At 43.7% G+C, this 17648-nt stretch overlaps 1 protein-coding gene across 1 annotated transcript in view; it reads right to left on the bottom strand.

Moving 5' to 3' along the window:
* Positions 1 to 2084: 2084 nt before the first annotated feature.
* The window catches only part of LOC101941514 (cytochrome P450 4V2-like), a 42679-nt gene continuing 27115 nt past the window's right edge, over positions 2085 to 17648 (bottom strand). Inside the window, exons 6-11 of the mRNA XM_065596798.1 lie at positions 16133 to 16259; positions 13884 to 14075; positions 12298 to 12400; positions 8865 to 8999; positions 8192 to 8371; positions 2085 to 4706 (exon numbers count right to left, since the gene is read on the bottom strand). Of these exons, the coding sequence (XP_065452870.1) occupies positions 4534 to 4706; positions 8192 to 8371; positions 8865 to 8999; positions 12298 to 12400; positions 13884 to 14075; positions 16133 to 16259 (910 nt within the window). The 3' untranslated portion in view covers positions 2085 to 4533. The remainder of the gene's footprint in view (positions 4707 to 8191; positions 8372 to 8864; positions 9000 to 12297; positions 12401 to 13883; positions 14076 to 16132; positions 16260 to 17648) is intronic.

The following is a 17648-nucleotide window of genomic DNA, read 5'->3' as shown; positions in this document are numbered from 1 at the left end:
AACTCAATTTTCCCTACAGTTTTTCTCACTTGTTATGCCTCCCAACATCCTCTTTCTTAACCACTTCCTTACTATTGGCTTCTTCTGCATTGGGACCTTTTCATTTCTTCCTGTGGTTGATACTGATTCTACTATCTCTGTGCCCAGTGCCTTTCCTTTCCTTCGCTAATCTACCCCTGTAACGAGACACGTGACATTTTACGAACAGACCACAGCTGTGCAGCACTATTCTGTTTCACCCAAAACAATGGCATTCTGGAGGCTGTACATCCCAGAGGGACCATTGGATTGTAGGCTATGGGAAGAAATAGCCTATTAACAGTAGCCTACTCTGCCACAGTCTCCCTGTTTGGTCTTGGCTGCCCTAACCTTTGGTTTATAGAATGATTATTGCTCTTACCCTCTGGCCTAATGAATCAGGCAGAGGAGGGATTTGACCAACAGCCTCCCACACGCTGGGTCAGTGGTACCACTTCTTCTGGTTGTGCTTTGTGTAGAGCCCAATCCGGTTGGCATGCTCTGAGACACCTACCAAACTGGGGGCCCCCAGACAAGATAGGTGTGGGAATGCAGAGTTTCAGAATTCTGCTAGGGCTTGGGCATGAGCTATATGCTGGGCATCAGGACTGAGGCAGCACTCTGAATGCTCACCTGCAGAAAGTTAAGTGTCTAGGGAGTTTAGGCACCTACAGGGTTAGCAGAACCCTAGCAGGGGTTTTGAGGAGCTCACTTTTGGATTTAAGTGCCTTACATGGAAGTTAGGCACCTAAATCCCTTTGTGGATCTAGCCGTTAGCCTCTCTCTGTGCATCAGTCCCCATCCATAAAATGAGAATAACAGTACTTTCCTGCTTCCCAGAGGTATGTGAGGATAAATAGATTAAAAGATTGTAAGGCATTCAGATACTATTGTAATGGGAGTTATACAAGTACCATAGATAAAAATGCTGGGAAATGGGGCCAGAATACAAATAAGCTCCTTTTTCATCAGAACAAGGAGATATGTGGAAGGAGCAGGAGCTCTGCCTTGCTCCACTCCCAGACAAAAGGATAAAGAACCCAAGAGAGGCACTGGGTGGCCCTGTGCAAGCCTAGGAAGAGAACTGTTGGATTTATTTATCAGTGGAAATATTGTTGACTGAGAATTTTGTATTGGAAGCCCAGTACGGGAGAAAGTTTCAACAAGGTGAAGGAACGGCGTTGGGCAAAGAGGCAGAGTGGGCTTGAGGCCCGGAATGGGCATCTGCATATTTAGCTGCCCAAGTTTCTTCCCATCATGTCCAGTTCCACCATGAGGAGAAAAAAGCCTGCACCCTAGGTAAAGACTGAGAAAAAATTATTTTTTTACCTTGTTAACATGGAAGGGGTGGAGTTTTTGGTTTGGCTGGATGGTTAAACTACCCAACCAGCAAGAGGGAAGCTGAGGCAATGGCTGCAAGCACTAAGCCACTGCAACACCTTTTTCTAGTTTACAAACCTTTGAATTGACTAAATGGAATTCTGTGTCACAGGTATTCAGTGAATAATTTCTGTGTACAAATTTCATCCCAAGCATTGTGCAGTTTAGCTATTTACTGGTCTCTGTTTTTGCTGTGTGATTGGTCATATAAGCCATGCAGTATTGTTTCCTGTTCCTGACCGGGTGACTAAAACTTTTAAACATAAAATAATAAACAGTGTGAATAAAGTATTTCTGGCACAAATTTTTGAAAGAATGAGGATTTGTGCTAAAAACATTAAAATTTCAACTATTCAGATATTAACATTTTCACAAAACCTCAGCACCTGTCTGCATACAACAGCAAGCTGAACTTGCTATTTTTGTTCATGAAATTTACAAGCCACTTTTTGAATTATTCGACCAGCTCTAGGATGTGACCCCTGAATTTCATATTAGAAACAATTAATCTTCTCTGAGTCTTTCATGGACATTTTTCAATTCCTGGCTTGCGCACCCATACACACAGTATGTATTTGCATTTCTCAAAGACATTTGTAATTAGAAAAATATTAAAAATCATTGCATTAACTGTCACAGTACAAACAGATTATTTAAGAATATATTGTTTTATTGATCTAGGGAGCAATGTTCAACATTTTATAAACAAATAGCAAATTTAACATTTTATAAACAAATTCACAACACTGTAGGGCAACAACGTATTAAGTGTCCCTCTTTTGCATTTTTAATCTCTCCATTTTGTAACATCACCACTATGTTTTCACATGGAAACGTACACTGTGTAATATTTCTTCAGTTTAAAAATATCTTTAATAAAAACGTTATTGAAAAATAATGTATATTGTGCAGATAGCTACAAATAGACCAAGGTTAGGTACATTAAATACATTACCAATATTTCCTATATGAAAGTATTGTAAGGTGGGGGATTCCAACAATTGGGAGAGGGGTCCCAGGTCCCAGCCACACACCTCTGCACAAACACCAACCCTCTCTCCTACAGGGATCAGAGTTAACCCCTGGAATATGAACTACACTTAACAATAGAACAACACTTATCTAACACAAGTAAACCAGGAGTAGACCTAGGTCAGGATCTCTAGCAGGGGTTATACAGACTTTCTTGCCCTGATAGAGCCACAACTCCTCCCCCACTGGCTGGCTAGACACACACAGACTCTCAGCCCCATGCCAATGCACTCCCACCCCCTCCCCTTTGGGCCAGTCCAACCTGTGAGCTCAGAATAGTGGTCTCAGCTGTCCTGTGAACTCCAGGCTGTGCATTTATGAGAGTCCCCTTTTGCAAGCAATTGGCTCCCCTTCAAGCAGCTCCAGGTTCAGTCTCTCTCTCTCTCTCTCTCTCTCTCTCTCTCTCTCTCTGCCCCAGCTCAGGGATACTGCTTGCTGGCCAGCTTCTTCTTTATTCTTTCTCTAAATCTTCCCAGTCTGATGAACCATCCCACCTCCTGTCTGCTCATTGCTCAAACCCTTTCAGAGTTAATTTGGTGTCCTTGTTTCAGAGTTAATTCGGTGTCCTTGTTTTTGAGGAGCACTCCCCCCACAGCCAATCAGGTTTGTGCTGCATGGAGTTGGGGAGAGAAAGAAGAGCTTTCTGCCCAGCCCCACAGTACACAATCATCATAAACTGCCATGATATTTCACTTCTGTGTCAGCTCTTTATCCACCCTGTGAGAATAGCAGCAATTTATGGCTGTGGGTCAAATTCTATTCTCAATTACTAGATGTAGCACCAACTGACTCAAGTAGGATTTGGACCAGGAGTTGGATCGCATAGTAGACTTTGACCCTGAATGTCATATTGTTACAATTATTTGTGCTGGGAACCAAAATTCTCATTTTGTGCACAGGCCAGGCAAACACAGATTCACCTTGTGCTGGTGTAACTGCTCTATTAATGGAGGTAGCTCAGCATCCACTTCTTCTCCTAAGGAAAGAAGCCCATCTACTGATTGCTTTTGTGAGCCAAGTGCCAGAAACTGAACAAAAAATCCATTCTAATAATTTATAACCATTTGTAAAGGACATCAGTATTATTTAAAGTACAGAGGTTTACATAAATCTCAACCAGATTTGACTGTTAGCTGAATGTATTATATCATACTGTATAAGTTATGTTACAAATTAATCCAACAATCAAGGCCGCAATAACATTCAAAGATAACTGTGAAAAACGCATACATTTTGGGAAATATATTTCTCTCCCTTCAATAGACACACTGGAAGTCATTTGTGAAATTCTCCCCTCATTCACACAGAGATAACTCTATTGAAGCCAGTAAAACTGCTCTGCTTTAAGTGAGAGGAGAGTTTGGGACATGCCATAAATTGCAGAATGAACTCAATAACAACAAAAAACAATGTTGGATGAATAATCACTAAATATACTGAAACAGATCCTGAGCTGGTGAAAACTCACACAGCAACAATGTAGACCATAGAGCTAAGTTGATTCACACCAGCTGAGGATCTGGCTCATTCTTTTCAGGTAGCTCCAAATTCACATAAAGTTTTCTACATTTAGCCTGTCAAGGCAACAGTTCCATGCAAGAACTATAGTTGTCTGATTTCTCTCACATAAGCTATGGAGTTGTCCACCTAAAATATTCTAATGAAGACTGTAACAGTACCTTGGTGTTGGAAATTAAGAGACTATAGATGGAAGACCACCTTCATACTCTCACCCTTGGGAGAGTGGAAGCTGGACATGTCCTGCAACTTTTCCTCAAGGTGAGAAGTCAGTCAGCTGACCATTTCATGGCGCAACATGAATGGCGGTCTCAGAGAAAGTGATGTAAAGTGCCAAGACAATGGTTAGTATGGATATAAGATGTTCGAATGTCAACGCTACTTTCTGAGACATCCTGCCATCTGAATGGGAGCGAAAGATCATATCCTGAGATAAATATTTATAGTGCAAAAGGCCTAGAGATTCTGAAATATTTTGATATATTTACAGTTCTGTTAAATCTTTTTGTGTTATCAAAGACCAGTGAACTACAGGATACTGCTGAGCACATGTTTTAGGATCTAAAATCATTGTGAGCTTTCTTCTTATGACACACACTCTCTTCTCCTCTTCAGCTGGATCCATATGCCCTTATTTGGGCGAAGAATTAGTTCTGAGACCAAACCAAGTTCTTCTCTCTTTTGACTTGTCTCCACCCAAAAGCGCCGTAGGATGATGGCTAGAACAGCTTTCTCTTCCATCTGTGCAAAGCGCTGGCCTTCAGGTTATATTGGAACATAAACAATAGTAGTTTAGTACTAACAGCTGTCATAATTACACTTAAACATTTCCCACAAAATGCAGCAGGGAATAACTGTGTATCTGTAGTCAAAGATTATAAGCCAATATGGGCCAAATTCAGGATAGTACAAATGTTACCAAGAATGGGATTTGTGATAGATATGTTTCCTTCCATATCTACAGCAGGAAAGAATCAGCTTTAAAATATTCATGGCCTCAGAGCAAGAGGAGCTTAAAGTTGGCCCTGTATCATGGAGGAAAAACTAATACAAAATGTGACCCTGTTATGTCACATATAGGTCTAAATGAGGAAGAGGAGGAGGAGAAGGGCTTAGCTCCAGGATCACAGCACATGGATGGCAGGAAGAGGAAGAGCACAGATAGAAGGAAAAAGACAGAGCTTTGTTGATTTCGATTTTATCCTAAAAGTAGAGTGTGCTCGTGAAATAGAGAGGGGATAAATTAAACAAATATTCAAAGGTTTAAGAGAAAAGTGGAGGGGGGGGGAAATAGAAATAAAAAGGAAAAGGAACTAAGCAAATTGACTAGGGTCACAGACCAGACAGTTAGCCAAAGATTATATGGAAAGAGGCAGAGGATTTTAAAAGTTGTGTTGTGCTGTCTGTGAGAGATATGGCAGTTTCCTGCAATATCTTTAGGAGATGTTACTGTATTAAGTGTATGTATCATTCTGGGCCAGGGATTGTATGTAATTCCACAGGAGAGGTAACCACAGCCACTCCAGGAACTAAGAACAGTTGCAAGGTGATAAGGCAAATTCACTCAGATAGTAAAGCCTCCAGTGAGTTACCACCACCTGGAGAGGTCCGCATATACTAGTTCAGACTGGGTTCTCCAGAGGCCAACAGACAAAGAAAGGACTTTTGGATAAATAGTCTGAATTTAAACTGACTCAGGGCCTTCTTTCTGATCCAGCAAACAGACAGGACCTGCTGTCCACGGAAAGGGCCCCAATCCTTAGGGAAGGGTTGGAAGGACTGTCATCAACCAGAGCCCTTGAGGAGATGGGGATAATCTTCGATAAGTTTTTTAGCACTTGTGTAGGTTCTTTTTTTGTTTTTAATATGTTTTGTCTGTAATGCTTTTACCTTAAGAAAAAGTGTGCTTGCTTAGAAATAGCTGTGTGATAACTTATAACGTTGGGTCATTTTGCTGTTTATAGTCTCTGAGGAGAAAATCAAAGCAGCTCTGCTTAGGTAGTCCAAGTTGCTGGGAAATTCACAGTAGGCAGGGAACTCTGCAACCTGGAAAAACCCTGGTCAGGAGGGAGAGAGTCATGAGTCTCCACCCCAGAGATGTGATGGCTGAGGAGCTGGCAGCCTAGAATAGGTCATAAGGGGAAAAAACGTGTGCAGTTGCCCTGAACTCGGACAATGTCTCTCTCCCTTCCCTCAACCCCTTCTCTGTACATTGTCTGTTCAGACTGCAAGCTGCCTAGGCAGGAATCTTTATGCCTGGAAAACACCTAAAACAATTTGGATGCACTACAAACAGTAATTAGCCTGATTATTATAAGTTAGTTCCCTCTTTCAATGCACAACGATCTGATCAAGAATAAAGAATAATCTTTGGCTTTGTTAGTTTGTTTTGGGTTTGTTTTTTTAAAATTAACTTCATTTGTATTTGGACCCCCAAGAATGTCGACTATAATTCTGTCTGCATTGCTGACAGAAGAGTCGCAACAGCTGTTGCTGAGAGCTCTGCCTACAATGGTGCTTCTGGCATTGAGACCAACCCATTCAAAATGGAATGAAATCCTGAAAATGAAATGAGATCAGAACAACAGAAATTTGCCGCCTTCTCAATACTCTGCACCATTCATAATTAATGTGGTAGAACAGTGCCTCCGGACTAAGGATCCATAAAGGGACAGCTCCTTTGATGTCACACCAACTATATAACACATACAATTCTCCAAAAGTTGTTTATTTTTGCATATACACAACTTTGTTAGATGCTTCAGAAAAACAAGTGCAGACACAGTCCCTTCCCTGAACAGCTTACAAGTTTTAGGAGCTCAGTGACCGCCCCAGCAGTTACTGCAGAAGACTGAAGGTGGGGGGGTCTTAAATTTTCCCCTCCAGCCTGCAGTCCACCGATGGTTGGGATCATAGTATCGCCAGCAAATGTATCCCATGGGGAGGGAGAGAAAGAGTGGCTCATGCTGTTCCCTAGTGAGCTGTTGGGGTGTCTCTCAGTGACTCTGAAGTCTGAAGGGAACCATGTCCAGCCCTTTTGAGCCAGAACTAGCATGACACTGAGTTACATGCGGACCAAGTCCCAGTAAGGAGGAAACAAAGTGTACTCTGAAGAACCCCATGGGAAGAAAGAAAATGTAAATATGACATCAGTCTGAAGAATGAGGTACCAGTAAGAATTGCTCTGACTCAGTTATTAAGCACACAGGATTGACATTGACATTTAAATGCATAAGCTCTGCTGTGGGTACTGCAGCAAAGGTAACTTCATCTAACCAGACTTAGTGGTAAGTTCAATAACCAAGTATGAAGGCTATCAAGGGGCAACCCTGCCTGGGGCACGCTACACAGCACCCTCCAGCAGCAGGCTACAGCATGACAGGTACCACTGCCTCTGTTTCCCCTTTTTGTTTACCCAGGAAACAGTCTTTCAGTGTCCAATACAAAGCCCGCCTCTCAGAGTAATTTATACTAGTGCATTCATTCCCCCAAAAGCCTTGTAGAAAAACCATTCTTGACAAACCCACAGTAAACGTAAAAAGGTGCAACTATTTTTCCATTCCCCTCTTCATGGACAACACCTCCAGGTTACTCACCTGGGAGTCAACAGCAGCACTATCTTCCCAGACCCTTTGGCCCCTGATCTAGGGCCCGCTCTCCAGGCAATGCACCAGAGAGTGACCAGTCTCATGATTCTTCCCATGGCTCCCCCAAGTCAGGTGTCCCACAAGAGAGCTCCCCGCAGCATTCTATTCCCCAGGTCTCCCTGTCTGTGACCCCCACCCCTGCTCAGGGAACATCCCTCCAGAGTCCACCCTCTTGCTTCCAGGCTTAGCTTCTCCTGATCCAAGGAGAAGCTGGATCTTTCCTTTTTGCCTAGGGGCCAATGCCCAAGCCTTCTGCTTATCAGGATCCCAACTTCAGTCAGTTCTCACCAGCAGTTCTGTTCCAGCTGTCCTCAGAACTCAGCTGTATCTATCAGGTCTTCTGTAGCTCTCCCAAGCAACGCCTGACAGCTCTTTCCTGTTGCTTCCTGTCTCTGACTCCTCTCAAGCTCTGATACTCCATGTCTCTGGCTCACCAGGTCTCCTTCCCTCTAGGGCCCAAGTACTCTCTTTTAAGTCTAATGGGGAGGGGAGGTCAACTAACCAGTCTTAAGTGCACTAATCTCTTCCTTCGTTAAGGGTCAGTGTCACCCTCCCGACAGAGGCCTATTACGCTTCGGCTTTTATCAACTACGTACCAATGCAGTTTCTGGATCCAGCAGAGAAGGGCACATATGCATATGGATGCCTTCCACTAGAATTCTCAGGGAAGAATCGCTCAGGCCTGAATTCCTCAGGGTCTGGGAAAACCTCTGGATCTCTGTGCAGTGCATAAGTAACAATGACTACCTGTGTACCTTTTGGTATCTTAAATCCTTCTGCAAAAAAAGAACCAACATGCCAGTGAAATAAATGGCTTCCTATAAATGGATACAAAGCACAAAAACAGTTCTTTACTTGTACAACACCTTGACAGCAGATACTTCTCATAGTTAAAAATGATGAATACAGACAAGGCTGAGATCTACTACCCGTAAACATCCACAAAACTAACTCATCGTCCTCCTTCAAAACTCTCTTTTGCAACGAGCCCTTCAAAAACTTGACAATGTCTAGACTGCTGTTGTGCTGACATAAGAGCCTAACCTGCTAACCAATAGGGTCTTATTGCTTTCTTGTACTCCACATTGGTCTGTCTGTATCCATCTGTTCTCCCTTGTCTAATATGTAGATTGTAAGTCCTTTGGGACAAAGAACATCTTTTTGTACTTTCTTTGTACAGTACCTAGCCTAAATGGGTCCTGGTACATAGCAGGGGCTCCTACACACTGTGAAAATAAAAAATAATAATAAATAAATACTACTACTTACTAATATGGCAATCTTCACTTGTGGTCCGGGCAAAGGATGGAACAGAAGGGAAGAGACGAAAGGCTTCTTTAACAACACACTCAAGATATCGGAGCTTCTTCAAGTCATCCATTGTGACAGGCTGGTCAGAGTTCCCTGATTAGAATCACAACAGGGGTGTGAGAAACAACTGTCCTAATCAGACTAAAGACACAAGCTTTGAGCAGTGGCCTGCTAAATCCAGGGTTGTGAGTTCAATCCTTGAGGGGGCCATTTAGAGATTTAGTTGGGGATTGGTCCTGCTTTGAGCAGGGGGCTGGACTAGATGACCTCCTGAAGTCCCTTCCAACCCTGATATCTTAAGGGGCTCCCAACTCTCTTAAATGCTGACAAAACTACAACTCCACCACTGGGCTTATGTAACCTTTGAATGGGCTAGAGTTTACATCATTGCCCTTCTCCAGTGCCTAAAATAACCCAACTCCCATAGAAAGGCACCTGGAGACCTAGAATTCAGTCACTGAGGATTTTCAGCAAGGATTGCACAAGATCAACCTCCCCACATTCAAGTCCAAAAAGAATAAAAGGACTTAAGAATTAAGTTAAGTACCAACTTTATAAAGACAAAAACATAATAATAATAGTCATAATAACAACTTAATTTCTATAACATAACATGGCTCCTTTATAATCCATATACATGATCTTCGCAGTTATACATAAACAAAAATAAAGAAAACAAATTAAATCTAAACAGGTCAGTCCCCACAGAAAGACAGTGATAAGAAATTCAAGAGTTCCAAAAGCTAAGGTTGAGTTCACCTGAGTCTCAGTTACAGGCTACTGATTTCGAAGCACTGCAGCAATAACTTCTTTCCTCTTGCTTGCAGAAACCTCCAACCGGAATCCATGCAGACTGTTCCTCTACTGCAATCACTCAGTTAGCTAGCATGGGCGTGGGTATAATAGGCCGGGGAGGCTAAGACTCCCCTAAGCCAAGTCCTGGCCCTGCCCATGCTCTGCCCTTCCCCAAGCTGGTGTTGGGGGTGGCTGGGGCCCCTTCAGCTGTGGAGGTGGGGGAGCTCAGTGCTGTGGCGGATGGGAGGGGTGATAGGGGCGGGACCTCATGTAGAAGGGGCAGGGCTGCATGGCTAGCATCCCCAGAGGGGGGGGGCTCATACGCCGGCCATGTTAGCTAGTCAGCTAACTAATTAACTGAGCACTCACTTTAAGTATACAGATTAAAAAAACCTGCTGCAAAATACTTCAGAATTAATGAACATAGCCTGCTTTCAGCTCCTGTGGCTCAGCTTCTGCCAACCCACACAAGGCACGGGGCCTTTTGTAAAGCAGCTGCCGTGACTACTAGCCCTCATGGAGTTTGAGTCTAGTAACAGGGAACCTATTGAGCATACCCAAAATTACCACCCACAATTCCAGAAACTTCTGAGTGTGGAGAGTTAATTGTGCATCTGCCTAGCACCAATGACCCAGACACAATTCATTCCTCCCCTCTACAGATCTCTTAAAGAGATATCTCCCTTTTAGGGCTGTGGGTTACACTTATGGGTTTGAATCATTTGTCTAAATATTTATTCTTGTGATTTTCTTCAACTACCATTATTATTTATTATTAAGGCTACAATTTAATCCTGGGTATTTTTAGCAAAAGTCACGGACGGGTCACATGCAATAAACACAAATTCACGGTGTAATGCTTTGTACCTTGGGGAAACACCCAGGACCCCCATGTTCATCCTTGTAAAATGATTGTGTGGTATCCAATGCAAAGTTTGTCATGTCGGGTGTCTTCGGAAGGCTCATGATGCACTGAGCATAGTTGTTATAGTGACGTTATAGTAATTGTTATTATAGTAATGTTATAGGTTGTAATTTCATGTATATAGTTATGAGGCTGAAAATGTGTCTTCATGGCTTAAAATAAGCCCAGGCAAAAAGTTCATACCTCATAAGGGCATGTATGGGACCAGCCCAGCCTCACAGGAACAAAGGACACTGGCTTAGGCAACAACAAAGGATCTGTTGGACTCTCGAGTGAGTCACCCCCCCTTCCCAATTTGGTCAGTTTGGGACTGTGATGAGGTAATGCTCACCTGACTCTGAAGGGGGGGGGAGGGCGCAAAGCCAAGAGGGAAGAAAGAACATGATAAAAGGGAGAGACGTTTGTCTTCCTCTCTCTTCCACCTACATCTACAGATACCACACCAAGCGACTGAAGTGCTGATCAAAGGGGAGAGCCTGGCTGAAGAGCAATCAGCCAGCCTGTGGTGAGAAGCATCTAAGTTTGTAAGGACACTGAAAGTGTTAAGATCAGCTTAGAATGCATTTTGCTTTTATTTCATTTGACCAGATCTGACTTGTTATGCTTTGACTTATAATCACTTAAAGTCTACCTTTGTAGTTAATAAATCTGTTTGTTTATTCTACCTGAAGCAGTGTGTTTGGTTTGAAGTATGTCAGAGACTCCCCTTGGGATAACAAGCCGGGTGCATATCAATTTCTTTGTTAAATTGACAAACTCATATAAGTTTGCAGCGTCCAACGGGCATAACTGGACACTGCAAGATGGAGGTTCCTAGGGTTGTGTCTGGGACCGGAGATATGGGCTAGTGTCATTCGATTGCACAATCCAAGGAGTAGCTTACATGCCAGAGGCTGTGCGTGAACAGCCCAGGAGTGGGGGTTCTGACAGCAGAGCAGGGTAAGGCTGGCTCCCACAGTCAAGGACTGGAGTGACCTAGCAAATCACCAGTCCAGATAACACCAGAGGGGAACATCACACATGGCCCATGACCTGTCTGTGACTTTTACTATATACCCCTGACTAAATCTTAGCTGGGAGGATGGGACGCTGCTCTGGGGGGAGACTGGGGGGGGAGACTGCTCAGGGAGAGCAGGGGCCAGCAGCACCAGCTGTCGGGGGCTACCAAGCTCCGGCTGCCCCGGGGCCACCCACCCACCTCATCTCCCGCCACCTGCAGGACCACTGCTCAGGCAGTCCCCGGAGCCAGCTGCCTGGGCAGCCCTGGGAGTCAGCCACACCAGCCGCTGCAGAAGTCATGGAGGTCGTGGAAAATCATGGAATCCGTGACTTCTGGGACAGACATGGAGCCCTACTGATTATTTGTATTGCAGTAGCACCTAGGAGCCCAAGTCATGGACCAGGATTCCATTGTGATAGGCACTGTACAAAGATACAACAAAGAGATGGTCCCTGCCCAAAAGACTTTGCAATCTAAGCGATCTGTCATAATTCCCTTAGCATCAAACCAACTACCACTGATATATCTTTATACACAGAAGAGTTACAGCATGTACAGTGGCAGGGCAGGTGTTTATTTTCCTTTATAAATCTCTAGATAGAAATGACTATCAAACCATACACTGTCAGTGCAAACTTACACCAACAAAGAAGCAAAGGATAGAAACTAACCAAACACTTCATCCAATTCTCTGTGAACTTTCTTTTGGGCTTCCGGATGACATCCAAGTAAGTAGATGGCCCAGTTCATAGCAGCAGCTGTTGTATCATGCCCCTAGAGGTACAGATTTCAGATCTGCATTATCCTCATGCATATGAAATTAAATATATTCAAGGAATTAGGGACATTTTAGTGATGTAGCCTAACTGTACAGATACAGAAGAAAAGCTAAGAATATATGAATTCATGTAAAAATCCGATACCTAAGATTGAACAGTAAATAACCAGTTGTGTAATATGATGGATGGAGACTAAAATGAGGGGGAGAATCATAATGTTAACAAGCAGAAGTCTCTTTGCCATTCCTCTTCTATTACTTAGCTAGTCTATGTTGACCGGGTGAAGGGTCTTCCTCTGCATTCAGACTCTGAAGAAGAGGTTTGCTATTGCTTCCTTTTAGACATTAGCTGGTTGATCCATTAAATCTCTCTGGACAGTCACAATAATTTAAACACTATATAGTAATCTTAAAATCATTATTTTTCCCCACAGTCCATTGTTGGAGGGGCATTTACCTTTCTTCCCTGCTTTACAATGAAATATAATTATACAAAGTTACTCACTATCTTTTTCATCATGGGATTGTAAATACAGTATTACCATCAATTACCACAAGAGGGCATAGGAATATAATTTTCCTACAATTATATGTTATAAACATAAAACTGATCCAGTCAGGTACTGTAGGCTAACAAAATCAAGGGAATGTTCACTAGCAACAGATTTTGTCAATATCTTAATTTTAATCAAATTTGCTGTAATTGAGCCCCAGATTAATAGCGACCATGGTACAATTAATTCCACTGCCTCTGGGAGTAAAGAGTTACACCAGCAGAAAACGAGCAATACAGCAGTGAATCAGGCCCAGTGTGATCATTTCCAGTAATCCTGTGTCACAATGGATATAACAGTAATGGAAAGGGACTAAAGACAGCTAACAACGTGATTAGTAGCATGGAGAGATTTCAATGTGAGAAGAGATTAGGATCATTCATATCAGGTGCAGCAATTGCTATATTTCTAGGTTTATATCTATCTAGTCTAGGTAGGTATTATACAGCTTCCTCACTAAGAGCCTGATCCAAAGTCCATTCAAGTCAATGGAAAGACTCCCTTTGACTTGGATAGGCTTTGAATGAGGACCTACAGGTCCAGGCCTGCAAACCCTGGCCCCTGGCAGTAGCTCCACAGTAGTCATTGGACTATTGGTGTGCGTGGGGACTGCTCAAATGTGCCATGGTTTGCAGGACTGGGCACATAGTTCTGCCAATGGACTTCAGTCTTGATTTGGAAATGTGCAACTTTCCACCACAACATTGCAACTCACAATATTGAAGATTTCTTGCTCTGGATATACTTTTTGTTCTGAAGAATGAGATTCTATACTGCTATGTGTGCATCAAGCTCTTCTTACATTGCTCCGACACTATTACAGTTATGACTGAATCATAAAAGTAAAGCTTCTGTTCCAGTAAGAGGAAAACTTCAGTTCTGTAACAGATCTCAAGCTCTGAAAGTCTACAGCTCCTTGGGGTACCTTAAACATGAAAGTATCCACTTCCTCTTGAATATCCATGTAGCTCAGTCTGTTTCCTTTGTCATCAGTTGCATTCAGAAGCATATCAAGAAAAGCTCTTCTCTTTTTGGACCCAGTTTGTTCACATTTGCCTTCAAAGTCAATTTTATGTTGTTCATGTATCTTTATTTCATAGGATTTTTCTGCAATAACCTTTAATATAAAAATGTATATATAGTTTATGGCTTAAATTCCACAATCTAACGATGTGTGGCCCCTGTTTGTATGCACTTTAAAATAATTTTTATCCCACATATTTAAAAATTCACTGTATCCCTGGCTCTATACCAGGGGTAGGCAAACTATGGCCCGTGGGCCGGATCTGGCCCCTCAGAGCTTTGGATCCGGCCCGCGGGCTTGCCTCCCGTGGCACCGTAGGGCCCCACACCGCTCTCAGAAGCAGCCAGCACCATGTCCCTGAGGCCCCGAGGTGGGGGGGCAGAGGGCTCCGTGCATTGCCCTTGCCTCCAGGCACCCCCCCCCGCAGCTCCCGTTGGCCGGGAATGGGGAACTGCGGCCAATGGGAGCTTCGGGGGAGGTACCTGAAGGCGCAGCAAGGGAAGCACATGCGGAGCCCTCCGCCTCCCCTCCCCCAGGGCCGCAGCGCTTCCTGGAGTGGCGCGGCATGGGGCTAGGGCAGGCATGCAGAGAACCTGCCCTGGCCCTGGTGCATGCCGCTGCCACCCCGGAGCCACTTTAGGTAAGCGGCGCCGGGCCGGAGCCCAAACCCCTCCTGCACCCCATCCCCCAACTCCCTGCCCTAAGCCCCCTGCCTGCACCTTGCACCCCTCCTACACCCCAACTCCCTGCCCTGAGTCCCCTGCTGCACCCCACACCCGTCCTGAACCCTAACCCCTGACCTGAGCCCCCTCCCACAGTCCGCACCCCTCCTGCACCCCTGCCCTGAGCCCCCTCCTGCACTCCGCACCCCTCCTGCACCCCAACCCCCTTCCCTGAGCCCCCTCATGCACTCCGCACCCCTCCTCTGCCCCAATCCCTTGCCCTGAGCCCCTTCCTGCACACTGCATCCCTGCCCCGGCCCTGCATACAATTTCCCCACCCAGATGTGGCCCTTGGCCCAAAAAGTTTGCCCAACCCTGCTCTATACTATGCATTGGTTGGTGGTAGAAAGGGACTTATCCCATCCCCTTAGTACTTGTTTCCCTATTGCATGCTGAGTTTGCACTCATCCATGCAGTGAATCATATATATTCTGAGGTTTTATGTCCTGCTTTTTCACAAACAGGCTACTTATGAGTATGCACCTAGTGCTACAGACAGGAACACTTTGTTGACTCCTTGCTTTGATTGTTCTTCATTTCTGAGCCTCAGCACAGTGCTGCTGCCTTAGCAGGCAACATCACAATACTGTATAGTAATGTGGCATTGCACAGAATGCAAATCAGCACCAAACGGATGAAGAATCTCATTCAGATGTGGTACCTAATTCTCCTGATCTTTTCACTGGTGTATCTCCATTGACTGCCATGGAGCTACAGTGATTTAAGGGTTGATTCCTGCACCACTGGAGACAATGTGCATAGGGACTGGCTCTAAGTGAGAGGAAAATCAGGCCCTGTGACTGAACTTTCTTCTTTAAAGGGCAAATTCTGGTCTCAGATATGGGTGCACAGTTTCCATTAACTCAATTTCCTGTCACTACAGAATCTGGTCTTTAGGTATTTATCAGTTTGTATTGCTTGATTAAAACAGATTTAAAAATAAAGGTAGGGCAGTTTTTAAACTCTTTATTTAAAGCATGGAATAATAAAGAGTGAGTCTTGGCATTTGCAACAGCTGTGATTTTTACAGCTGTTACAAGACTAATGGTGAAGTGCTAGATTATTTTAAGATGTTCATTAAGGGAATTAAGCTGTATGTTAAGGGAATTAAGATAATTTTCTATGGCTTCCCTTCCTCCCCCAACTAAAGTATACTAATATAAATGGTTATACTATTCCCATGTAAGGGTTACCCATTAGCTGAAAACAATAGATTCTAAGTTATTGCATCTTTCCCTTCAGGGCATTCCTTTATGGCCTGAATATCATAAACATCCTGTTTTCCTATCCCAGACACATCTCTCAGATAAGGTGATGTTTCCAATGGTTGAATGCTCAGCCACCAAATGCACAATCTGAAATCTCTATATTTACTACAGTATTTCTCTCCATTGACTGGGACACAATAAAAAAGGAATAACAGATTACATTGTCAGTAAAACTGTGAAGAATCTTGAGACTTCTATTATGTTCCCTTCCTTCTTGGAACATATAGTACATAAAGTCAGGCCAAAGCCAAGGACACCTCTGTCTCTGATGAAGGACATCACTCATCCTAGGGTAACAAAAATAACATTAAATTATAGTTATTTCTGAAAAATATCCCCAACACATCCACAGGAGCCTAAGAGTGTCTAAATTTCCTGGTTCTGAACACGATGATGTAAGTACCATCTGATGTTGCAGACACAATCATTTTGTCTAGTCCTTAGGGATGCCATCAATCCACTTTTTATTATTAATTACAATGCTCAGTATCATCTATCTTATTTTTCATGTGTCTATGGACAGAAATGCTTCTATCAGGTTGTGACAGGAGTGGTTTGTCCCCTTAAGGGTAGTAAGGCCTAACGATCATCCCACCCCGTTCCATGGTGGGGCCCTTTTAAGGTTTGGTACCCAAGGAAAGTGACATAAGGCAGATATAGGGAGAGAGGAAGTGGTTCAAGGAGAATAGTCTGTATGTGAGAAAAACCTGTGCTTCTATTCCTTCAAGGGGCCAGAACCAGGAGCCTTGCAGAGAAGGTGGGGTAAGGCTCCTCTCTCCCAACCATCCAGAACCAGCTCAGGGAAAGAGAGCTGTATCTATGCTGCTGCCTCCTCCCTCAGAAGAGGGAGACACCAGCAGGACAAGGTGACCTGCTGAACCCTTGGAGACTAGGGACTAACTGGAGAAAGGGACTAGGTGAAGGAGAAGCTGGTTGAAAGCAACAGCTGGGCTGTGCATATTTCTTCAGACCAATAAGGGCACTGTGGGCCTCATGTGCTCCAAAGGGAGCAGCTTGATAGAAAACCTCAGCCGCAAGGGAGAGAGCTGTTAAGACCCCATAGCTTTTGGGGAAGCTATATAAACTAAATAAATCTGAGCCCAGGTGAAGAGGAAATGTTTAAAGACGCCAGAGGCAAGTGAGTTTCTTCTGAACTCCTGTAAATGGAACTGAGAGAAGTGTGCCTGCAGGACCTCACTGTGCCAAAAGGGGAAGCACTGGCGTTGCCCTCTGCCGCACAAATGAAATCTATTCCCATCTAAAATCAGTATTAATCAAAGAAGTTTGTCACTATGCAAAAGGAATGTGTGCCCCCATTTTCTCTCACCCAGGTATAATTCTGCAGTAACTCTGATGTCAGTGGGTATGCTGAGAACAAAAGGTTGAGGAGGTTTTTAATTAAAACTAACAATTTACATGACCTTTCCTCTGATTTCAACCTCTCCACAATTCAGAAGCATAAGCAATGCCATCTGATAAACAAACTATGGAAAGAAATTCTGCCAGGACAATTTTTCAGTGAGACATTCACACAATTGTGACTAAATAGAAATTATGGAACAGAACTATTAGCCTTGACCTATGATGGGTTTGGGCCATGCATTTGCAACATAGCTTCAAATATTTTAGAAAACCTAAGAGTCAGTCACAAAAAAAATCATTGTCATAGAATTTAA

This window comes from Chrysemys picta, chromosome 5, assembly GCF_011386835.1.
Source record: "Chrysemys picta bellii isolate R12L10 chromosome 5, ASM1138683v2, whole genome shotgun sequence".
Taxonomy (NCBI): domain Eukaryota; kingdom Metazoa; phylum Chordata; order Testudines; family Emydidae; genus Chrysemys; species Chrysemys picta.
This window is presented reverse-complemented; position numbering and strand designations above follow the sequence as displayed.